This window comes from Phocoena sinus, chromosome 11, assembly GCF_008692025.1.
Source record: "Phocoena sinus isolate mPhoSin1 chromosome 11, mPhoSin1.pri, whole genome shotgun sequence".
Lineage (NCBI taxonomy): Eukaryota > Metazoa > Chordata > Mammalia > Artiodactyla > Phocoenidae > Phocoena > Phocoena sinus.
In genome coordinates, this window is record NC_045773.1 from 60,014,149 (window position 1) to 60,039,879 (window position 25,731).

The following is a 25,731-nucleotide window of genomic DNA, read 5'->3' on the forward strand; positions in this document are numbered from 1 at the left end:
TGTTTAATAAATGTGTAGCTATAATGAACAGGTCAGCATTTAGACCCAAGCCCATCTGACCCCCCAAACCCATACCGTTTGCTGCAGTGTCCTGTGCCATTTGGTGTTAGAGCCTCCCTTTAAGGTGTTTCATGATGATGCCTTGCATTCCTGACTTCCTTCCTGCACAGTCCACTTCCAGGGGAGCAGAGCATCCTTTTCCCTGGGGTAATACTGGGTCCTTTCCCTGTACCATCCTGACGCCCACCTGGAGCCCCCCTTCTTCACACTTAGTTTGACTTATATCCACATAAGTAAAGCAGTGTGCCTGCCTACTTTTTTTTTAAACTAGCATTTCTGGATTAAAACATCTCTTAAGGTAGAATAACTCTGGGTCCCGGAACACGAGATGCTTTGCAGGACACACAAACCTTGCTACACTTTGAGCTCACTTTTTGGGTGGTCAGAGAGCTCACAGAGCTGGTGTCTTTGGACGTCTCTGTACAACTAGCCCCAGAGAACTGCCCAACTGACTCAGGACCAATCTGCATCTGTTCGCTTGTGTTTCCTGCCCCAGGGATTCCGAGCCAGCCCTCGGCACCTTAGGAGACGGGCCGCAGCGGCTGCAGCTGCCCGGCTGGAAGAAGCCAAGCCTGCCGTGGAGGTTCACCACCAGAGCGAGCAGGAGATCTCAGTGAGGAAACGAAGAATCAAGAAAAGCAGCCGCGTCCAGCCAGAATTCTACCACTCCGTCCAAGGCGCTTCCACCAGAAGACCTGTAAGTAGGGAATTGTCTTTTCAAAGAATATTAAATACGTTGTCACATGGGGTGGTCCTTCTTTTAGTCTTCAAAAATGATCAGATTGACTTTAAGTAATTCGGTTATTCTCTTATTGTCCCAGCAAGTAGTCGGGAACTCACATGAGTGCCAGCGAGGAATGTGGTTTCCCAGGAAGCGCTGGTCAGCAGTGGGCGGGGGTGTTGAAAGCTGGTGAATCCTGACCACATGAGAGTGGGGTCTAGAGCCCGGATGGGGCCATGGAGTAACCCAGCTGAGGCCTGCAGTGGTGAGAGCTGAGTTGGCGGAGGCGGGTGACAACAAAGCAGCATCGGGATGGTGAGGTGTGGAGGGAGGGGCCGATCCCCTCATCTGCAGCTGTCCTCCAGGTGATGCTGAGGGAGCTGGCCCCTCCGGGTGGCTTTTATGTTGCTCCCAGGCGGCACTGCTGTCCTCTTCTAGCAAGTGCCCTGGGTCTCTGTCAGCCGAGCTGCCTTACCAGTTACCAGGGAAGTTACCTGAATAGTTACCTGGGAAGCTTGGTGCCCACCTGGTCTTCACCGCTTCTCGTCTCCTGAGCACACTGTTCCATGTGCTCTGACCTTCTGTCTTGGTTGGGGCTCTTACACAGGGACTTGTTGCCGGGGCTGTGACAGTTAAGGATTTGGGGCTTAGACACTGACATTTAAAAAACTTTCAAGGAGTATTTCATGACTGCAGTAATCTTGCATTGCTTCAGCATTAAAAAAAAGTTTCCCTATGAGTCCTTCCTGTGCTGTGGAGAACCCATGATTGTCGTGACTCATGCCAGCTGAGGGGAGCCAGCAAGATTTGACGTGATAATATGTCTCTGTACATTATTAAAACAGACCTGCCCTTCTGTGGGGTAACTGTGTAGCAGACGCATGTGGAGTTTGCGGCCAGGCCAGCAACAATGGGAAGAAACTGAATTCCTTTACAGAAAAGGTCCTGTTTAGCCAATGGTAAAATAAGCACATACTTAGGGATGAGAGCCTTCCTTTCATGATTGAATAAAACAAAGGCTAAGTAGAATTTGGTGTCTACGTGGAGCAACAGGAAATTGTAGGAAAATTTATTCATTCAACAAATGTAAGCTTTTTTATACAGGAAATAAGAGATGCAAAGGTATGTATTAATAACTAACGGTTATTGAGGGCTTACTTGTATAACTGGAATTATTCACCTTCTGAATGATGAAACTGAGGCCCAGAGAGGTAAATAACTTGCCTAAGTTGACCCAGTTGTTTGGGGGTAGAGTCTAGGCTTTGGGTCTAGGCGGCGGACTCCAGGGCCCCAGCACTTCCTCTGCAACCTTCTGCCTTCCTGCGCCCCAGCACCTCACCGCTGAGTCCATGGACAGACACGCACACGAGTAAACGGAGTGCAGGCCTGTGTTAGGGAAGTGCTGCCGTGGACTGTGCACCCGGCATTAGGGAACATGGCGCATGGCCAGAAATACTTGCAGAGAAGTAGACGCCTGAGGCGCGTCCTGAAAGAGGAGGAGTTGATCCGGTGGGAAGTGGAGGGAGGCGTCTCTGACGAGGAGAACGTGTGCAAGAGCGCAGAGGCATGACCGCGTGGCAGGCCTGGGGGACAGCTTGAGGTGGTGCTGGTAGATGAGACCAGGGTCATTAAGGGATACATTATGCTGAATCGTTGGGTTTATCTTCTGTGACAGGGCTCTGTTGAAGGTAGGGCATAGGCACATTGTTTCTCCTGCTCAGAATCTAGCTAATTCTTTCTTCTAATCTCCCCATGTGGATGGAGAAGTACGTGATCATCATCAAAGTTTAGGAGCCCTCCACCCCCCCTTATTCCCTCCTGAGCACTGTACCTAACTGCCTTGGTAATAAGACATAGTTCCCATGCCTGATGACTCTGCCCTGGAACACCTCTCCTTGCTCTCTGTTTACCTGGAGAATTCCAGTTCACCACTGAACACTGACTCGAGATCAGGCGGCCTGTTCAGGAAAGTCTTTTCTGATCCTTCCCATCAGAGTGAGGTGCGTTCTGCTTTGGTCCTCGGCCCTTTGTACAGATCTCCAGCAGCGCAGTTACTCAAGTGAAAAAGGCAGGCTCAGTAGTGAGATGGACATGGGTTCGACTCCCGCTCTATGTATCCGGCAGGAAAACAGCGGGCACCATAAGAGTTTAATGGAAGGACTGTTTCCAGAAGCATGGGCAGGGCTGAGATTCTCCAGCAGCCTTCAGGTGGAACCTACCTACCTACCTACCTACCTACCTACCTACCTTCCACCCCTCGCCTGCAGGGGTGGCAGATGGCAGGGGCCTTGCTGGGTCCTGGTCAGAGGGCTGGAACCAAGGAAGCAGCCTTCCCCAGGAGCTGTGGCCGAGGCGTGCAGCCCGGCAAGAACCCAGTGAGTCAGGAAGGGGGCAGGGCAGAGTCACCAAGGATGGGCAGAGTCTGAGGGGACAGACAGGGACCCTGGCAAGTAAAAAACATACTGGTCATCTTTGCCGAGCTGTTCAACTCCTCGAGACTCAGCTTTCTTACTGTGAAGTGATAATAACAACGGCGACCTCACTGAGGGGTGAGGATGAACTGACGTGTGGAATTAGGTGGCCTGCTTGGCATAAATACTCAGTACATGATAATTCCTTCCTCTCCTTCCCCCCCAGACCTTGACTTCCTTGGGGTCCATATCGTCTGGCCTAGCATATTTCCTGGCATATGACATCTGATGCATTTTATTGAACAAATGAATGAATGATATTTATACATGACGTGTAGGTTAGGCACTATAGGAATTCAGAGAATGGAGAGGTTTTTTTCTTTTACCCCCGAAATAAGGTGGTTAGGGGGTAACTACTTCACGGAAGAGACAGGATTGAGTTGGGCTTAATTATGGGTAGGAATTGGAGAGCCAGCAGACGTCAGCTCTGGGAAATAGAGTAAGCAGAAGTGCTGAGGGGACCTTGAAGATGGCGGAAGAGTAAGACGCGGAGATCGCCTTCGTCCCCACGGATACACCAGAAATACATCCACACGTGGAACAACTCCTACAGAACTCCTACTGAAGGCTGGCAGAAGACCTCAGACCTCCCAAAAGGCAAGAAACTCCCCACGTAACTGGGTAGGGCAAAAGAAAAAACAGAGACAAAAGAATAAGGACGGCACCTGCACCAGTGGGAGGGAGCTGTGAAGGAGGAAAAGTTTCCACACACTAGGAAGCCCCTCCGCGGGCGGAGACTGCGGGAGGCAGAGTGGGGAGTTTCGGGACCGCGGAGTAGTGCACAGCGACGGGTGCGGAGGGCAAAGCGGGGAGATTCCTGCACAGACGATCGGTGCCGACCGGCACGCACCAGCCCGAGTGGCTTGTCTGCTCACCCGCCGGGGCGGGCGGGGCTGCGAGCTGAGGCTCGGGTTTTGGTTTTGGACGGAGCTCAGGGAGAGGACTGGGGTTGGCGGCTTGAACATAGCCTGAAGGGGTTAGTGCACCACGACTAGCCGGGAGGGAGTTCGGGGAAAAGCCTGCACCGGCCGAAGAGGCAAGAGACTTTTTCTTCCCTCTTTGTCTCCTGGTGCGCGAGGAGAGGGGTTTAAGAGCGCTGCTTAAAGGAACTCCAGAGACGGGCGCGAGCCGCGGCTAAAAGCGCGAACCCCAGAGACGGGCGCGAGCCGCGGCTGAGGGCGCGAGCCCCCGAGACGGGCGCGAGCCGCGGCTGAAAGCGCAAACCCCAGAGACGGGCGCGAGCCGCGGCTGAGGGCGCGAGCCCCCGAGACGGGCGCGAGCCGCGGCTAAAACCGCGGACCCCAGAGACGGGCGGGAGACGCTAAGGCTGCTGCTGCCGCCACCAAGGGGCCTGTGTGCGAGCACAGGTCACTCTCCACACCCCTCTTCCGCGGAGCCTGTGCAGCCCGCCACTGCCAGGTTCCCGGGATCCAGGGACAACTTCCCCGGGACAGCGCACGGCGGGCCTCAGGCTGGTGCAACGTCACGCCGGCCTCTGCCGCAACGTCACGCTGCCTCTGCCGCCGCAGGCCGGCCCCGCACGCAGTGCCCCTCCTTCCCCCATCCCCCAACCCCCGGCCTGAGTGAGCCGGAGGCCCCGAATCGGCGGCTCCTTTAACCCCGTCCTGTCTGAGCGAAAAAACAGACGCCCTCCAGCGACCTACACGCAGAGGCAGGGCCAAATCCAAAGCTGAGCTCCTGTGAGCTGTGAAAACAAAGAAGAGAAAGGGAAATCTCTCCCAGCAGCCACAGAAGCAGCGGATTAAAGCTCCACAATCAACTTGATATACCCTGCATCTGTGGAATACCTGAATAGACAAGGAATGATCCCAAATTGAAGAGGTGGAATTTAGGAGCGAAATCTATGATTTTTTTCCCTTTTCCTCTTTTTGTGAAGGTGTACGTGTATGCTCCTGTGTGACATCTAGTCTGTATACTCTAGCTTCCACCATTTGTCCTAGGGCTCTATCCGTCCATGACTTTTTTTTAAAAATTCTTTTTCTTAATAATTAAGTTTAATTGTAATAACTTTATTATACTTTACCTTCGTTCTTTCTTTCCTTCCTTCCCTCCCTCCTTTAGACAACGAATCACCCCAAATTGAGGAGGTGGTCTCAGGGAGCAGGATTTATGATTTTTCCCCCTTTACCTCTTTTTGTGAAGGTGTATGTGTATGCTTCTGTGTAAGATTTTCTCTGTATAGCTTTGCTTCCAACATTTGTCCTAAGGTTCTATCCGTCCCTTTTTTTTTTTCTAAATATTTTTTAATTCAATAACTATATTATACTTTATTTTATTTTTACTGTATCATCTTTCTTTCTGTCTTTTTTTCCTTCTTTCCCTCCTTCCTTCCTTCCTTCCTTCCTCCCTCCCTCCCTCCCTCCCTCCTTTCTTTCCTTCTTTGCTTCTTTCTTCCTTCCTTCCTTTCCTCCTTTCCTTCTTTCTTTCCTCATACTTCTACTAATTCTCTCTACTTTTTCTCCCTTTTATTCTGAGCCGTGTGGATGAAAGGCTCTTGGTGCTCCAGCCAGGAGTCAGGGCTCTGCCTCTGAGGTAGGAGAGCCAACTTCAGGTCACTGGTCAACAAGAGACCTCCCAGCTCCACATAATATTAAACAGCGGAAATCTCCCAGAGACCTCCATCTTAACACCAGCACCCAGCTTCACTCAACGACCAGCAAGCCACAGTGCTGGACAACCTATGCCAAACAACTAGCAAAACAGGAACACAACCCCACCCATTAGCAGAGAGGCTGCCTAAAATCATAATAAGGCCACAGACACCCCAAAACACACCACCAGACGTGAACCTGCCCACTAGAGAGACAAGATCCAGCCTCATCCAGCACAACACAGGCACTAGTCCCCTCCACCAGGAAGCCTACACAACCCACTGAAACAACCTTAGCCACTGGAGACAGACATCAAAAACAACGGGAACTACGAACCTGCAGCCTGCAAAAAGGAGACCCCAAACACAGTAAGATAAGCAAAATGAGAAGACAGAAAAACACACAGCAGATGAAGGAGCAAGATAAAAACCCACCAGACCTAACAAATGAAGAGGAAATAGGCAATCTACCTGAAAAAGAATTCAGAATAATGATAGTAAGGATGATCCGAAATCTTGGAAGTAGAATGGACAAAATGCAAGAAACAGTTAACAAGGACCTACAAGAACTAAAGATGAAACAAGCAACGATGAACAATGCAATAAATGAAATTAAAATCACTCTAGATAGGATCAATAGCAGAATAACTGAGGCAGAAGAACGGATAAGTGACCTGGAAGATAAAGTAGTGGAAATAACTACTGCAGAGCAGAATAAAGAAAAAAGAATGAAAAGAACTGAGTACAGTCTCAGAGACCTCTGGGACAACATGAAACGCACCAACATTCGAATTATAGGGGTTCCAGAAGAAGAAGAAAGAAAGAAAGGGACTGAGAAAATATTTGAAGAGATTATAGTTGAAAACTTCCCTAATATGGGAAAGGAAATAGTTAATCAAGTCCAGGAAGCACAGAGGGTCCCATACAGGATAAATACAAGGAGAAACACGCCAAGACACATATTAATCAAACTGTCAAAAATTAAATACAAAGAAAGCATATTAAAAGCAGCAAGGGAAAAACAACAAATAACACACAAGGGAATCCCCATAAGGTTAACAGCTGATCTCTCAGCAGAAACCCTACAAGCCAGAAGGGAGTGGCAGGACATACTGAAAGTGATGAAGGAGAATAGCCTGAAACCAAGACTACTCTACCCAGCAAGGATCTCATTCACATTTGATGGAGAAATTAAAACCTTTACAGACAAGCAAAAGCTGAGAGAGTTCAGCACCACCAAACCAGCTTTACAACAAATGCTAAAGGAACTTCTCTAGACACGAAACACAAGAGAAGGAAATGACCTATAGTAGCGAACCCAAAACAGTATATAAAATGGAAATAGGAACATACATATCAATAATTACCTTAAATGTAAATGGACTAAATGCTCCCACCAAAAGACACAGATTGGCTGAATGGATACAAAAACAAGACCCTTATATATGCTGTCTACAAGAGACCCACTTCAGAACTAGAGACACATACAGACTGAAAGTAAGGGGATGGAAAAAGATATTCCATGCAAATGGAAACCAAAAGAAAGCTGGAGTAGCAATTCTCATATCAGACAAAATAGACTTTAAAATAAGGACTATTAAAAGGGACAAAGAAGGACACTACATAATGATCAAGGGATCGATCCAAGAAGAAGATATAACAATTGTAAATATTTATGCACCCAACATAGGAGCACCTCAATACATAAGGCAAATACTAACAACCATAAAAGGGGAGATCAACAGTAACACATTCATAGTAGGGGACTTTAACACCCCACTTTCACCCATGGACAGATCATCCAAAATGAAAATAAATAAGGAAACACAAGCTTTAAATGATACATTAAACAAGATGGACTTAATTGATGTTTATAGGACACTCCATCCAAAAACAACAGAATACACATTTTTCTCAAGTGCTCATGGAACATTCTCCAGGATAGATCATATCTTGGGTCACAAATCAAGCCTTGGTAAATTTAAGAAAACTGAAATTGTATCAAGTATCTTTTCCGACCACAACGCCATGAGACTAGATATCAATTACAGGAAAAGATCTGTAAAAAATACAAACACATGGAGGCTAAACAATACACTACTTAATAATGAAGTGATCACTGAAGAAATCAAAGAGGAAATAAAAAAATACCTAGAAACAAATGACAATGGAGACACAACGACCCAAAACCTATGGGATGCAGCAAAAGCAGTTCTAAGGGGGAAGTTTATAGCAATACAAGCCCACCTTAAGAAGCAGGAAACATCTCGAATAAACAACCTAACCTTGCACCTCAAGCAATTAGAGAAAGAAGAACAAAAAAACCCCAAAGCTAGCAGAAGGAAAGAAATCATAAAAATCAGATCAGAAATAAATGAAAAAGAAATGAAGGAAACAATAGCAAAGATCAATAAAACTAAAAGCTGGTTCTTTGAGAAGATAAACAAAATAGATAAACCACTAGCCAGACTCATCAAGAAAAAAAGGGAGAAGACTCAAATCAATAGAATTAGAAATGAAAAAGGAGAAGTAACAACTGACACTGCAGAAATAAAAAAAATCATGAGAGATTACTACAAGCAACTCTATGCCAATAAAATGGACAATCTGGAAGAAATGGACAAATTCTTAGAAATGCACAACCTGCCAAGACTGAATCAGGAAGAAATAGAAAATATGAACAGACCAATCACAAGCACTGAAATTGAAACTGTGATTAAAAACCTTCCAACAAACAAAAGCCCAGGACCAGATGGCTTCACAGGTGAATTCTATCAAACGTTTAGAGAAGAGCTAACACCTATCCTTCTCAAACTCTTCCAAAATATAGCAGAGGGAGGAACACTCCCAAATTCCTTCTACGAAGCCACCATCACCTTGATACCAAAACCAGACAAGGATGTCACAAAGAAAGAAAACTACAGGCCAATATCACTGATGAACATAGATGCAAAAATCCTCAACAAAATACTAGCAAACAGAATCCAACAGCACATTAAAAGGATCATACACCATGATCAAGTGGGGTTTATTCCAGGAATGCAAGGATTCTTCAATATACGCAAATCTATCAATGTGATAAACTATATTAACAAATTGAAGGAGAAAAACCATATGATCATCTCAATAGATGCAGAGAAAGCTTTCGACAAAATTCAACACCCATTTATGATAAAAACCCTCCAGAAAGTAGGCATAGAGGGAACTTTCCTAAACATAATAAAAGCCATATATGACAAGCCCACAGCAAACATCATCCTCAATGGTGAAAAACTGAAAGCATTTCCACTAAGATCAGGAACAAGACAAGGTTGCCCACTCTCACCACTCTTATTCAACATAGTTTTGGAAGTTTTAGCCACAGCAATCAGAGAAGAAAAGGAAATAAAAGGAATCCAAATCGGAAAAGAAGAAGTAAAGCTGTCACTGTTTGCAGATGACATGATACTATACATAGAGAATCCTAAAGATGCTACCAGAAAACTACTAGAGCTAATCAATGAATTTGGTAAAGTAGCAGGATACAAAATTAATGCACAGAAATCTCTGGCATTCCTATATACTAATGATGAAAAATCTGAAAGTGAAATCAAGAAAACACTCCCATTTACCATTGCAACAAAAAGAATAAAATATCTAGGAATAAACCTACCTAAGGATACGAAAGACCTGTATGCAGAAAATTATAAGACACTGATGAAAGAAATTAAAGATGATACAAATAGATGGAGAGATATACCATGTTCTTGGATGGGAAGAATCAACATTGTGAAAATGACTCTACTACCCAAAGCAATCTACAGATTCAATGCAATCCCTATCAAACTACCACTGGCATTTTTCACAGAACTAGAACAAAAAATTTCGCAATTTGTATGGAAACACAAAAGACCCCGAATAGCCAAAGCAATCTTTAGAACGAAAAAAGGAGCTGGAGGAATAAGGCTCCCTGACTTCAGACTATATTACAAAGCAACAGTAATCAAGACAGTATGGTACTGGCACAAAAACAGAAAGACAGATCAGTGGAACAGGATAGAAAGCCCAGAGATAAACCCACGCACATATGGACACCTTATCTTTGATAAAGGAGGCAGGAATGTACAGTGGAGAAAGGACAGCCTCTTCAATAAATGGTGCTGGGAAAACTGGACAGGTACATGTAAAAGTATGAGATTAGATCACTCCCTAACACCATACACAAAAATAAGCTCAAAATGGATTAAAGACCTAAATGTAAGGCCAGAAACTATCAAACTCTTAGAAGAAAACATAGGAAGAACACTCTATGACATAAATCACAGCAAGATCCTTTCTGACCCACCTCCTAGAGTAATGGAAATAAAAACAAAAATAAACAAATGGGACCTAATGAAACTTCAAAGCTTTTGCACAGCAAAGGAAACCATAACCAAGACCAAAAGACAACCCTCAGAATGGGAGAAAACATTTGCAAATGAAGCAACTGACAAAGGATTAATCTCCAAAATTTACAAGCAGCTCATGCAGCTCAATAACAAAAAAACAAACAACCCCATCCAAAAATGGGCAGAAGACCTAAATAGACATTTCTCCAAAGAAGATATACAGAATGCCAACAAACACATGAAAGAATGCTCAACATCATTAATCATTAGAGAAATGCAAATCAAAACTACAATGAGATATCATCTCACACCAGTCAGAATGGCCATCATCAAAAAATCAAGAAACAATAAATGCTGGAGAGGGTGTGGAGAAAAGGGGACACTCTTGCACTGCTGGTGGGAATGTGAATTGGTTCAGCCACTGTGGAGAACAGTATGGAGGTTCCTTAAAAAACTACAAATAGAATTACCATATGACCCAGCAATCCCACTACTTGGCATATACCCTGAGAAAACCAAAATTCAAAGAGAGTCATGTACCAAAATGTTCATTGCAGCTCTATTTACAATAGCCAGGACATGGAAACAACCTAAGCGCCCATCATCGGATGAATGGATAAAGAAGATGTGGCACATATACACAATGGAATATTACTCAGCCTTAAAAAGAAATGAAATTGAGCTATTTGTAATGAGATGGATAGACCTAGAATCTGTCATACAGAGTGAAGTAAGTCAGAAAGAAAAAGACAAATACCGTATGCTAACACATATATATGGAATTTAAGGGAAAAAAATGTCATGAAGAACCTAGGGGTAAGATAGGAATAAAGACGCAGACCTACTGGAGAACGGACTTAAGGATATGGGGAGGGGGAAGGGTGAGTTTTGACAGGGCGAGAGAGAGTCATGGACATATACACACTAACAAACGTAGTAAGGTAGATAGCTGGGGGGAAGCAGCCGCAAGGCACAGGGATATTAGCTCGGTGCTTTGTGACAGCCTGGAAGGGTGGGATGGGGAGAGTGGGAGGGAGGGAGACGCAAGAGGGAAGACATATGGGAACATATGTATATGTATAGCTGATTCACTTTGTTGTAAAGCAGAAACTAACACACCATTGTAAAGCAATTATACCCCAATAAAGATGTTTAAAAAAAAAAAAAAAAAAAAAAAAAAAAAAAAAAAAAAAAAAAGAAGTGCTGAGAACCGTTTGGCTGGATGTGGGGGATTATGAGAAATGTACAAGATAAAGCTGGAAAAAGATGGGGCCGGACTACCACTGTGTTTAAACTTCATTTTCTGTGCTTCATGGAGACCCTGGAAGAGATGAGTAGCATCATCATAGCAGGATTTTAGGAATTAAACCTGAGCAGGCTGGGTCAGAGGGGAGCAGGACAGGGCCGGGTCAGTGTCTGGGTGTCCGGTGATTAGGACCTGAGCTTGGACATTGCCTGTAGCTCTCTGCCGGCATCTGGTGGTCACTGCTGGTAGGGAACCTGAGGAAAGCCTTTGCCCTCTCCTCTTCGGAAGGATCATTTGGAAGGGAGCAGGGTTAGAGGACAGGAAATAGCAGTGGAGGCTGCCTTGTTGCTAGGAGCAATAAAAACATTCCATGAGCTTCTTTGGGGTGGGTAAAGCTCACTTCCTCCGTCTATGTGCTTCTCCTAGGGTCATTGTTTTGTAGACTGGAAATCGTCAGAGTTGGTAGGAGGCTGTTGCCTTCGTATGTCATGTGATTCCTGCTTAGCCTCTGCTGACATTTCCCTGTTTTCATGCTGTAGGTGGACTTGAGCGCCAGCCTTGGGTCCTCTTCTGGGTTTGGTTAGGTGCAGCCAGTAGGGCCAACACATGAGCCCGGAGCCTGTGCCTTTTCCAGCTTACACAGCGGGAGGGAGAGGGGGGACGAGTCAGTGTCAACTCTGATGGTGGCCTGGAGATGAAATAAAAATAAATCAGCTGTGGTGACTCAGGATTATTTGAATGACTTTATGTGAAGCACTCCAGGCGTTTCTAGCAGCAGTCTGAGTAAGAAACAGGCCCACGAGTCAAAAGACTGACACAGGACGTAGCAGTGAAGGAGATGACTCAGAAGCTGTGACAGTGCACTTTCAGCCAGGAAGCGGGCCCCGAGCCACATGGAATGCATTATACTTTAGCATCTCCGGCTGCTCCAACCTATTTACTTTTTCTGAATTCATCATTTATACTCCAACGTGGCTATAAGAATTAGTGACGGAGATCACTAATATAAACATAATTAGTAATATATGTGTTTTCTTTCCCCCTCTTTTGAAAAATGAGATGTTTCTAAGAGTGAGTAAGCCAAACATTTATCCTGATTTTCTCTTTTAGGTCTTGGGACTTATCCTATATATTGAGACATGTCACTGGAACATTTAGGAATTTTTACCACCTTGGAGCAGAAAAGATAATTAGGTCCACATTTCCCTTGGTTCTTTAGTATTTTGACATTGCAGTTGGGTCTGAATCCTAGAGCTTGAAACATCCATCATCACCACCATCACCGGAGCGCTCACATCACTGCACACTCGCTACCTCGGCAGCCCACAGGCAGCAGGTGTCTCTGTGCTTCCCTGTTTCCCAGCAGTTCTCTGGGGCAGGTGCTCACTCTCTGGAGGAGGAGGAAACCTGTCAAGGTCACACAGCTGGTGGATGATGGAACGAAGATATAAACCCGTGTTCCAACCGGAGCAGTTGGAATAGATTCAAATGATCATGTTTCTAGGCCTAGAGGTTTATCCTAATGAACCCTCCTAAAGTACTTTCATCAGTTTGAGTCTTAGGTTTCCTAGCTGCAAAGAAGTTTTTTAACTTTTGCATCAATCAAAACCTATTTTTAAATGGTACTGGAAAGCATAGATAAGCCCCAAACCTCACTCTTGCCATGCTTTTCATTCAGCCTCTCCTCCTGGGGCAGAGGACCTGGGAGGCAGCAAGAGTCTTTCTACCTAGTGCCCTCACTTGAGCCTGTTAATGTAGAACAAAAAGGGGAAGTCAAAACTTTAGAGCACCTGAAAATAACCAGGCACCCTGACTCTGTCCCTGTTACATTTCACTGATTCCAGTTTTGTGCACATTTCAACCCCATCGCCTGCATTTCCTGGACTTAGAGTCTCTGACACTAGCTCATAGAGGTGAAGGACTCTCTGATTAAAAACTGCCAGCGCCCCCAGGTACCGGCCAAGCGGTAGCCCTCTCCCCGTGCTGCCAAAACTGAGGCCCACGAGCTTCTGTCCTTCACTCTGGGGCTCCTGCCCCAAGTAACTGGATTATCAAGCCTGATACTTTAAAAAAAAAATTTTATTGAAGTGTAGTTGATTTAATGTTGTGTTAATTTCTGCTGTACAGCAAAATGATTCAGTTACACACATATATATATATATTCTTTTTCATATTCTTTTCCACTCTGGTTTATCACAGGATATTGCATATAGTTCCCTGGGCTATACATTAGGACCTTGTTGTTTATCCATCCTTATATAATAGTTTGCATTTGCTAATCCCAAACTCCCAATCCTTCCCTCTCCCACCAACCTCCCCCTTGGCAGCCACAAGTCTGTTCTCTATGTCTGTGAGTCTGTTTCTGTTTTGTAGATAGGTTCATTTGTGTCATATTTTAGATTCCACATAGAAGTGATATCATATATTTGTCTTTCTCTGACTTACGTCATTTATGATAATCTCTAGGTCCATCCATGTTGCTGCAAATGGCATTATTTCATTCTTTTTTTATGGCCAGTATTCCATTGCATCTATGTACCACATCTTCTTTATCCATTTATCTGTCAGTGGACACTTAGCTTGTTTCCATGTCTTGAGCCTGGTACTTCTGACTCAGGCAGGCTTAATGCAGACGATTGGTGGTCCTGCTTTCTGAAAGGTGAACACTGGGGAAGAAGCTGGTGTGGCCTGAGGAGTGGAAAGCAAATTTCCAGTTTGGATATGTTAAGTCTGAAATATCTACGAGATTTCCTAGGGTCTGGATTTCATGGGGTTCTCAGTACATGGATATTATCAAATCCAGGAGACTGATCAGGATAACCCAGGAAGTGGATACTGATAGAGAAGGGCGTTGAGGGCTCAGTTGGGGTCCTCCAGAGCCAAGAGGTTAGGAAGAGGACGGAGGTTCCCTTTAACTTCTGACGCCTTCCTTCAGAAAGACGGACGCAGAGAGCAGATTGGTGGTCGCCGGTGGTAGGGGGTGGGAGTAGGGGAAAAACACAATTTAAAAAAGTACACACAGCTGAATACATCTGTTGTTTTCAGTGACACAGAAAAACAAACCCTTGAATACACCAAAAAAAAAAAAAAAAAAAGAATGAAAGAAAAAAGGAAAAAAAATTACAGGTGCCTTAGGCAGAGGTGGGTCCAGGGCTCTTGACTTTCACTGAAGGATGTTCGCCTTCCTCCAAGAAAGGGCAGCATCGCAGGTAGAAACTTTAAAGAGCAGCAGGAAAGGATTTCCTATGCAAATGCATTACTCCTCCCCAGCCTTGCCCTTTCTCCTACTAGACCACTTCCTTGACCTCACCTTGCTTTTCCTTCTGTTGTTGGATTTTGTTTTCGAGTCTTGGGGAAATTTTCTGTTTTTCTCTTTGCAGCTTAGGTCATTGTAAGGCTGCAAGATACTTTGGAACATTGCACAGTTATTTATTTATTTATTTATGTATTTATGTATTTATTTATTTATTTATTTGGCTGTGCCAGATCTTCGCTGCGGAATGCGGGATCATTAGTTGCGGCATGTGGGATCTAATTCCCCGACCAGGGATCAAACCCAGGCCCCCTGCATTGGGAGTGCGGAGTCTTACCCACTGGACCACCATGGAAGTCCCTTTTGCATAGTTTTTCTTTGCTTTAAATTAATATTAACAGGTTTCAGGTCATCTTTGTAGTCGGCGGCCTGCTGCTGTGTAGAAAAGACTAGCCAGACATCCTCGATCTTGTTGAGAATGTAGGATGTTTCTCTGTCCCTTTCCTGCTTAGGTTGTTCAGTGGTCTTCCCTTTCCCTTTCCTTTTCCGGTGTGTAGCCCCATGCGGCTTTATTTGCATAACCTCAGGACACTTCCCTTTCTGGGGAAGGCTTGCTTACAGCTCACACCTTCCTTTGGGTTAATTAATTGGCGAATACAAAGCTCCTAAAGGAAATGTTTGTTTCCTTTTCCCTTTGGAGTTCTAGATAATGAACTGAATGAATAAAGTCAAATTTCTTTTGCTAACTGCTTCAGAAGGATTTTGTGGAATAATGCCCATTCAGCTTACTGAGTCTGTGCTCATTGCTACACCTCCCTTACGGGACCTTACCAAAGGTTTCATTTATTATAAAACTGCTATCAGTAGCTATAAGAATAATTGGTGCACAGGATCATGCAGCGCACGTGGTCTATATTAAATGAATGGTGCTAATATAGATAGAGTTTAGTTTCTCAAACAACTCATGAAACCAAAATGAACTTGGTGAAGGGGTTCATGTGCTCTGCTTGGAGAAAAATAAACACATTCTTCTAACTGATGATTCTTTTCGAAGCCAGCATTTGACTGAAGCAAGGCCTGTTGCCATTGTTTTTGTCTTTCTTGTACTCAGCACCACTTGCTGTCTTGAAAACCTTAAATTCTTTAAGCTCCAAGCAAATAAAACTTACAGAAAAAAAAATTAATTAATTAATTTTTTATCTTTTTATTTTTGGCTGCGTTGGGTCTTCATTGCTGTGCACGGGCTCCCTCCAGCTACGGTGAGCAGGGGCCACCCCTTGCCGCGGCCTGCGGGCCCCTCACCACGGTGACCTCTCCTGCTGTGGAGCATGGGCTCCAGGTGCGCTTTAGTCTTTTTTTTTTTTTCCAGAAAATTTTTAGATAGCCACTTGTGCCTTCAAAATTTCCATGGATGGGGTGGATAAAAGAGCTGAAAAGATAGCTCCTCTAGAGATGGTCTAGTTTATTTCTTTACTTCTAACCAGAACAGTCTTTACTTTATTTCTAACCTAACCAGAATGTTAAAATGTTCCGGGAAGATGGGTATAAATTTCTTTATTTTAAAGGACACAGCTCTTCCCTTGGAATTCTGTTTGATGTTTAACAGCAGTGTTTGCCTGGGGTGACTCCTTGACCTTTGCCTAAATCCTGTGGTTTACAACTTAAAACCATTTCCTATTGTACCACCTGTGAAGAGGTACTGTGAAAGATCTAGAGCTTGTCTCACTTCTCTTCATCCAGTGCTTTCAATGATGAGGTCTCCCCTTGTCTGATGGCTTGTATTCATAGCCAGTTCATTGTACTTAAGAATCAAAGAGCTGCTTCTTTTCTGGGCTCATGGTTCCATCTCTCTGGACTTTTTCTCCTAGACCTAATTCTCAGTTCTTCCAAATATCACTGTTGTGCTCCTCTCAGCCCCCTCCTGGTGAGTGGCAAGAATCCATCTGATTTCTCTCAATAGTGCCTCTTTTTTTTTTTTCCCAATTGTGAGGTGATGAGTGTGGTTCAAAAAAATCAAACTGTGGAAACTGAACAATCGAACATATCCAAACAGAATTTAGTTTGTGCCTTGGGAGAAAAGTGGTCAGTTCTGGAAACGACAGTGATGTTTCAGGAAAACTGCTGCTTTGCAGTAACTCTTGTGAATGAAAAATGCCACCTGCCATATTAGTAAGCAAAAGATGTTGCAGCCATCAAGCCATCACATTACAGCCACCTGACGGTGAGCCCTGGGGGAACTCAGGATGGAAACAAAGAATGCCTGCCATCTAGCTGTCAGTCACTGCAGTCTCCCCTCATTGTGCACCCCCCCAAAGGGACTCAGGATGAGAAAGCACAGGATACTGGCCCCAGATAGCTGAGGTACATATCAAAGGAAGATTTCAGGTAGCCCAGACACAGGCTCTTCCCATACATAGAAAAGTGCTAAATTCCTTAACTTGAGATGTCTGGTTTTCTTTATTAACAATAATCTTTTGATGTTCTGACTACCTGGTCTTTGTTGCAAAAACTCCTGTATATCCTGGCTCCCCGCTTGCCTCTTTGGAGCCGTCCCTCAGAGCTAGCTGAGAGGCTGTGTTGCTGGATTAAGTCCTCAGTTTTGTCTGCTGAATATAACACAACTCTCAACTTTTAGGTTGTGTATTTTTTTTCACACTTCATATTTTGAAAAGTGTGTTCATATTCATCATCTCATTTAATCTGCACAAGCAACTTGTACCTTGAGTGGGGCTTAATATTGTTAACCCAATCTGACAAAAGTGAGTTTCAGAGAGTAAGGACTGGCCCAGGTCATCAGTCTAGATGGAAGCAGACGTCCCTTGTCCCCGCCGTCTGTTAGGAAGAGCTTCAGCTCCAAGAGCACTTGGGGATTGGGTGGGAAATTTCAGGGACAAGAATATAGATTCCAGTAGACTGGAGGAATTATGCATGTTTTCATCCTGACTCATTCCTGAGGAGTAGCTATATACCTTTGAGAACATGCTCACAGCCTGCATTATCTGTACCGCCACCCCAGGGTACCAATGTATTGGCAAGTCCGCTTTGGTCTAATACTACCAAGTCCATGCCGCAGGCTCCACACTTTGTGCTCAGTTATCACATGGTAAAGTAGCTAATTAACTCTGATGCTGGGGAATATCCTTGACCTGTCAGCACTGACCCCCCCACTGCATGCAGCTCAGCATCTCTGTGGTGGATGAAGATCAGATACCTAAATTAATCTGATGTTAAGATGAGGTTTAAATACTTTTGTGTACTGTTCCTGGGAATGTGGAATGGTGCAGCTGCTCTGGAAAACAGTATATCAGTTCCTCAAAAATTAAAAATAGAAATTGTAAGGTCCAGCAATTCTACTTCTGGATATATACCCAAAAGAATTGAAAGCAGGGTCTGGGAAAGAGATGTTTGTACACCCATGTTCATAGTAGCATTATTTGTATTAGCCAAAAGGTAGAAGCACCCCAAAAGGTGCATTGATGGATTAATTATAAACAAAATGTGATATATCCATACAATGGAATATTACTCAGCCTTAATGAGGAAGGAAATCATGACACCTGCTGCAACATGGATGGATCTTGAAGACATTATGCTGAGTGAAATAAGATAGTCACAGAAGGACAAATACTCTGTGAGGTTCCTCGAGTAGCAAATCGTAGAGACAGAAATTGTTAGCGCAAGTTCCTGTGCCTAAAGCACAGTGAGGCCAAACAAACGGAAACATCAGAGTTTGGAGCAGAGAAAGGTTTATTGCAAGGCCATACAAGGAGATGAGGTGACTTGCCCAGAAAAGCCTTGAGCTCCCCGAAGGGTTTTGGCAAAGCATTTTTAAGGACCAGGAGAGGAGGGGTCTCAGGGTATGTGATCAGCTTGTGCACAGTTCTCTGATTGGCTGATGGTGAGGCAGCAGGGTGGTGTCACAGGGGTTAACATTATCAGTCCTTAGGCTCCAGGAGGCCTGGGACTTGTGCTCATGGTCATCAAGTAATTCTTCCATTTAGTAGTGGTGGTGGGGTTTCTCATCTGCAAAACCACTCAGGAAATTTGCATTAAATACTATTATCTAGGTACTTCAGAGAGGAGCTAAAGCGGAGGATATGGGGGAAGGCCTGTCCCAGGAAGGCCCCATAGGGTCCTGCTCTGTTACAAAAGTAGAATGTGGTGGTTACCAGGGGCGGGGGGAGGAGGGAGTGGGGAGTTGTCTGATGAGTATGGCCTTTTAGTTTTGCAAGATTAAGAGAGTTTGGGGGAAATTCCCTGGTGGTCCAGTGGTTAGGCCCGCTTTCACTGCCGTGGCCCTGGGTTCAGTCCCTGGGTGGGGAACTAAGATCCCGCAACCTGCATGGCGTGGCCAATAAATAAATAAATAAATAAATAATAAAAGAGTTCGGAGATTGGGTGCTCAACAAGGTGAATGTGCTTAATGGTACCGAACTGTACGCTTTAAAAAGGTTAAGATGGTAGGTTTTACGTTTTGTGCATTTTACTGCAATTAAAAAGAAATTGAGTTTAAACAGCAGCTGCAGGCAAGGAGGCAGAAGAATCACAGTAAAGGTTCACAGAATAAGGGCCCAAATGATAAGAACATCAGAGAAGATACATTTAGCTTCTTTTAAATAAAAAGCTCATGGAGTGTGAGAAACACAAGGTAGCAAGGTACAAGTAGCAAATGCTAAGGAAAGACTCACTTACTAATTGGAGGACGTGTTCTTATATACATGGTGCAGGCATGACTGTGGATTGAATGTCACATGGCAAGACATGCTGTTTCATATGCATGAAATGACAGTTGATATCATTCTTAGAAAAAAACTCCTTAGAATGTAAAGTCTTAGTTGAGGTTTTAAGGGCTATTGTATAATACATTTGCATGAGTTAAAATATTATACTCTGGAATAAGCAAGATTGATCTAAAACAATGTAAACTTGCATTTTAAGTCAAAAGATTGTGTTATTTTGTGATCAGTTTGTGTTCTTGTGTCAGAAAAACTTCAGAAATAAAGTAGATATGTTGATGGTGTTCAGAGCCAGGATTTTCAGTTGGGAGAGAGAAGAGATGCAGGTGTGAAATCAGGAAAGTTAAGTAAATCCTTAATTGAATTGGAAATATCAGTTTGAACACACAGTGAGGTTTTTTCATTAAAAAAATAAATTTCCTGGCTCTGCCCACTGAACAGGACTAGAAACAGTGACCAATCCAGTAGAAATGCCCATACAGTATTACGGTATCCTAATGTCATTCCTTTTTAAAAATTAATTCATTTTTTAAATTGAAGTATAGTTGATTTACAGTATTATATGAGTTTCAGGTATAGTGCATAGTGATTCAGTATTTTTGCAGATTATACTCCATTGTAGGTTATTACAGGATAATGACTATAATTCCCTGTGTCATTTCCTTTTTTTCTTTTTATTGGTGAATTTTATTTATTTATTTTTAAGATTTTTTTTTCTTTTTTTTTTTTGGCTGCACCACGTGGCATGCGGGATCTTAGTTCCCCAACCAGGGATCGAAACTGCGCCCCCTGCCTTGGAAGCATGGAGTCCTAACCACTGGACTGCCAGGGAATTCTCTTTCTTATGGAAACAAATTCAGGCTGTGTCTTGGGTCTGGTTCCTTAGGCACAACCTGAGAGGGGTGCTGCGGTGTAAGTGATGTATTGAGGGGGAGGGTCAGGAGAGGAACAAGGGAAGCAGGGAAGGTGGGGGCAAAGTCATATGCTGGCTTGGCAGGGGCTGGCTCTGCCTGGTCCTGCATTGGCTCCAGGGAACCAATGCACAGAGTTCATCTCAACTGGAAGCCAGCCTTTTGTCCCACCTGAGTTAGTCACAGGCTCTGGGCTCCTGGAGAGGGAGGGTGTGAGGAAGCTTGGGGTAGCCCAGGGGAATGCTGTGAAGAAGGGGCAGCTGTGAGCCATTAGGGTCAACAGCTGGATAGAGAGGGATGGAGGGATGGGCGGCCAGGTACTCGGCAGCCATCACAGGCTCCTTAGAGAAATGGCTGATTCCAGGTCTAGAATGAGAAAGGGAAGATGAGCCCGACACACCTTATTTTTTTGCCTTTTATTGACAACTCTTTATTTTTTGAAATTTCAAACTTACAAGTTCAAGAGTAATAACTATGAACAGTATAATCTTCCTCTAGATCATCAGTAAGCCTTTTGCCATTTGATTTCTCTGTACACATAAACACACACACACATTTTTGGGAACAGTTTGAGGAAGTTGCACGCATTATAACTCTTCATCCCTAAATATTTAAAATATATATCACCTAAGAACAAGGACTTTCTCTTATATGTTACATTTCAGTTATCAAATTCAGGAAATTTAACATTGATTCAATACTATTGTCTAACATGTATCCAGTTGTTCCAGTATTGGCCTTTGTTTTTTCTATCCAGGATCCCATTCTACATTTAATGGTCAATAAACTGACCTCTTTACTTAGTCTCCTTTAATATACACACTGGCTACCAAGTTTGGAACCATAGGAGAGTATGTAATTTGTGGTTTGTTAATATTACATTAAGATACATGTAAAGTAATAGTACCTGTTTCAAGAGTTCATAAAGCCAGGCACATCTTGTCAAACCAGAAGACAAGGAAGCATCAAAGATTACTGTGGTCTTGTCAGAAGAATCAGGAGTTAAACTTGGAGAGGCTCCTACTGCCTAGTCAATAAGAATAATGATCACAGTGGATTGAATATCACATCAGTATATTTAAAATCCGTGATATATGACATTTCAAAAAAAACCAAACTCTCATTGTTGACCTTTGGAGAATGCTAAGTGAACTAACTCACTTTTCTGGAAAATAATAAAGAGAAAGAATCAAGCATTGTCGTGTCTTTGCTGTAAGAGTTTATTCTACATGGTAAGCAAATGGTGTTGTGGAGGGAAGGAGTGATGGAATTCGATGTCACCACTTTGCAAATCCAAGTGAATAATGACCTAGACGGTGATGGTGATCGTCAGTGACGCTGACACTGCAGGAGAGACATCAGGTGCCTGCTGATGAAAGGACCGGTAACAGTATCAAACTGCTAGTACTAATTACAGAGTTACACAGAACATAGGGTGGAGCTATGTGTTAGGTGATATACTGAAGACAGAGTTAGCAAAATGCAGACTCTGGGGAACTTCGGGGCAAACGCTCCAATTTCTTTGACGAATAAATTGTAAGAAATAAAAAGCAGGAGGAGTAATCTATAGATTAAAAGAGATTGAAGGGACCTACCAACCAAATGCAATATGTAAGCCTTGTTTCAATGAGCAAACCAAATGTAAAAAGAATTCTTGAGAAAATTGGGGACTGATTGGATATTTGATGGTATTAAGAAATTTATATTAATGTTTACATTGGTAATGGTTTTGTGATTTTGTTAAAAAGTCATTATCTTTTAGAGATATGTACTACAGTATTTAGCAATGAAATAATAAGATCCTTGGAGTTTGCTTCAAAATAATCCAGTAAGGGGCGACGGAGAGAAATGTGGGTTAGGGTCTCATTCAAACAACACTGACCAGGAGATGGTAATTGTTGAAGCTGGATGTGTGTAAATGGTAGTTTAAAAATTTTTTCTATTGTTGTATAAACTTGAAATTTTTTCTAATGAAAGGTTTAAGACCTTTAAAAAAAAGAAACACATCTTCATTTAAAATTTACCTCATCAACACTTTGCTTCATCAAGTCCCTCTTCTGGCTTTTGTTTTCCATAGAGTGAGCCTAAATTTTTGTAAATATCATTTCCAGACTTCAGATATTTACTTAGAAAATTTAAAGTATAGTTGATTTACAATGTTGTGGTAGTTTCTGGTGTACAGCAAAGAATGTACATATTCTTTTTCATATTCAGATATTTACTATAAGAAGGTTTTTAGAAAGACAGAAGGGGGCAATATTCCCATGGCTATCTTTTGATGCTTTTTACTTCTTTTTTCTTTTAACGAAGGACTATTGGCTTATTTGTTGGCTTTTTACTTGGAACATTTTATAAAACCATGTTCATGAATGGTGGGAAAATGTCCTTATTATTTAAAATTTAAACAACTACTCTAGAACAGATGGGGCAATTATATAGGCATATTCTTTTTTTTTTTTTTTTTTTTTTTTTTTTTTTGCGGTACGCGGGCCTCTCACTGTTGTGGCCTCTCCCGCTGCAGAGCACAGGCTCCGGACGCGCAGGCCCAGCGGCCATGGCTCACGGGCCCAGCCGCTCCACGGCACGTGGGATCTTCCCGGACCGGGGCACGAACCCGCGTCCCCTGCATCGGCAGGCGGACTCCCAACCACTGCGCCACCAGGGAAGCCCTAGGCATATTCTTCCATTGTAATATCTAAAAGCTGATTTTTCCCTGAGATTGCTATTTTTGTTCTTTGTAGATTTATTAATATGAGAACAATCATTATTGAAACAAAACTAACCCGAAGGCAACATGCCATCACATGGCATGACTTTATCTTGCTGAAACTCAAATAATACCTAGTCTTACAGTCTTTTCATAGTAAGTGGAATTCTTCCATCCCAGTATTACTTTACTACAGCAGATTGCACTTATGTCTTCTCACAGAGCTCATGAAATTTTGATGAGGGCTGAAATGTGAGCAATTGAGTTGCCTAATCGATTTGAGTTAATCTTTAGTATTGACATCACGTTCCATTATGTGACTCTGCTCAGGAGATGGTTTTCCGGAGGTAGATTATTGCTTTCATTTTGATGCTTATACTTGTACTTCTTTGTTGCTAAATAGGGCCATGAGCTGATCACATTTCCAGTTCTGTTCAAAGCTTACTTAAGACAGCTTGAAATTCTCATTAACTCTGTGAATTTTATTTAGCCCTATTAGAAGTGGGCATGGATAATTGAGAATGGATTATAATTTTCAGCTGCTTTGCCAAATGCAAAACCCCCTCCAAAACAAACAAAAAAACCACCTCTGTTTACTTTTGCTAAACTGGACAGCTAAGCGTGGATCTTTAAGAAGCAATGGAGTTCTAACAGGATGTGTGCTTTCATGCTATTAATTTTTACAACTTGCTACTGCAGAAAAATAATTCTTTTTAAATAGGCAGCATAAGTGTTGAAAGTGAGCTCCTTTTCTATTTAGCTGTCAGAGTAACCTTTCCCTTGAACCGTGATTATAATCAGTTGTGACAGTTCACTATCAGCCTTTCCTCCTCCTGCGTTCCAAGAAGGTTAAACATTTTTGAGCATCAACCTTTGTCCCGAGTTCAGAAGGACAAAAATTATCTATTCAACCTGAACATACACTTTTGAGTGGGGTTCCATTGAGCTCCTGGGAATTTTAAAGAAGGGAGGTCAGAAAAGTCATTCATTGTTGGCACCTTTTCCATCCTTTTGTTTGATGCTTTTTGTTTTTTGGTCTCTGTGAAACAGATTAGCCTCCCATTTATTTAATAAAGTGTGAACTAGACTTGATTTTTTCCACTGATGACAAATTAAATTTCACCAATAAAAAAAATCACATGGTTTAGATATATGATTGTTGATTGCTTTTGAGTTGTGTTATTATCTGTTCTCAGGAGTAAAAAATTGAGTATGGCTGGAGAGTTTTAGAATTCTAAACTATGGCCTGATCTTAAAAACCTGGATGCTTCCTTTTTTTAATATAAAAATAAAATGGGTCTGAAGGTGGAGGCAGAGTGGGAAGATGAGTCAGTTGGATGTCAGGCATTGTCTGATTCTTCTGAGAGTTACTTGGTGTTTGCTTTAGATTCTTAGTTATTTTCACTGGTTCTTTTTGTTTCCCTAGGTATATATAATTTGAGTAAGAGAGTATTTTATATTGCTAGGCATTGTATAAGTATCTTACTAGCTGATGTTTTAAAATCTCTCTTTCCCTAATTGTGGAGCCAAGTAAGTTGAAAAACAGGACAGTACTGCTTTCTTAGAAACATGCGAAAATTGTCTTTACAAAGCCATTGCTTCATTGTAGTCTTGTCTCTGCTCTGACTTTAATAATGAGAAGAATGGGAACTATATTCAATATCTTGTGATAAACCATAATGGAAAAGAATATGAAAAAGAATATATATATATATAAATATATGTATAACTGAGTCACTTTGCTACACAGAGGAAATTAACACAACATTGTAAATCAACTATACTTCAATAAAATTAAAAAGAAAAACCTGAGAGGAATGATGTCCCCTCAGAAGAAAAAGGCTGGACTTTGTGTTCTAAGCCTCAGACCTAGGGAATTGTGGGGTTTCAATAAATGTTTAATAATGAACCTCTGATCGCCTTCTTTTCTGAATAGTTATTGCTTAGTCATCATGGAGTAAGAGAAAGGTGAGAAATCAGGGCAAGGAGGCGTGGAGCAAAGGAAAATCATAGGCTCAGTTATCATGGCAAATAGCCAAGTTAGATTGTAGTTTATATATCCAAATGTACCTTTCCTGAGACTCTTTTGAAAGTCATCTATTCATCCTGGGACCCGAAGTTTGAACATCTGTATGTAATATGCTACAACAGCACCTGGTTTATTAGCAGGCTGGGCCTAATTTAATTCTGCTTGAGCTAAGACAAGCTTTTGAGCAGTGTAAGCAGTCTGATGGAGACGCTGAGAGTGTGTGTTCTGGAGCCACGTGGCTGTGTGAGTTTCACTTCTGGCTTTAGCACTTTGTAGCTCAGGGCTGTGGGCGCTGTGACTTCGTTTACCTCCACTGGGCCTCGATTCCTCAACAATAGAAGGGTGGCCATAACTTCAGCATGTTACTGTGAGCGTCATCTTTTCATTGTGCTCAAAAGAATACTTGGCACATAACAGTGCTGCATCTATTTACTGCTTTTCCTCATTTACATCCTGGCTTGGGATAGGGTTCCAGATGGATTGGATCCTGGAAACATGGAGGGTGAGTGACATAATGCCCCGAACTCCAGGACTTTCAAGTCTCGTGGACGTGGACAAACAGCTTTTACAATGTAGTAGGATAGGGGTGTTCTAGGAGAGTTATTAGACACTTAGCTCT

At 42.9% G+C, this 25,731-nt stretch overlaps 1 protein-coding gene across 4 annotated transcripts in view; it reads left to right on the top strand.

The window, feature by feature from the left end:
• DST (dystonin) overlaps nt 1-25,731 on the top strand; it is a 508,299-nt gene that overhangs the window by 47,169 nt on the left and 435,399 nt on the right. For all 4 annotated transcript variants that reach the window (XM_032647809.1, XM_032647814.1, XM_032647805.1 and 1 more), the window contains exon 3: nt 557-757. In XM_032647809.1, the coding sequence (XP_032503700.1) occupies nt 557-757 (201 nt within the window). The remainder of the gene's footprint in view (nt 1-556; nt 758-25,731) is intronic.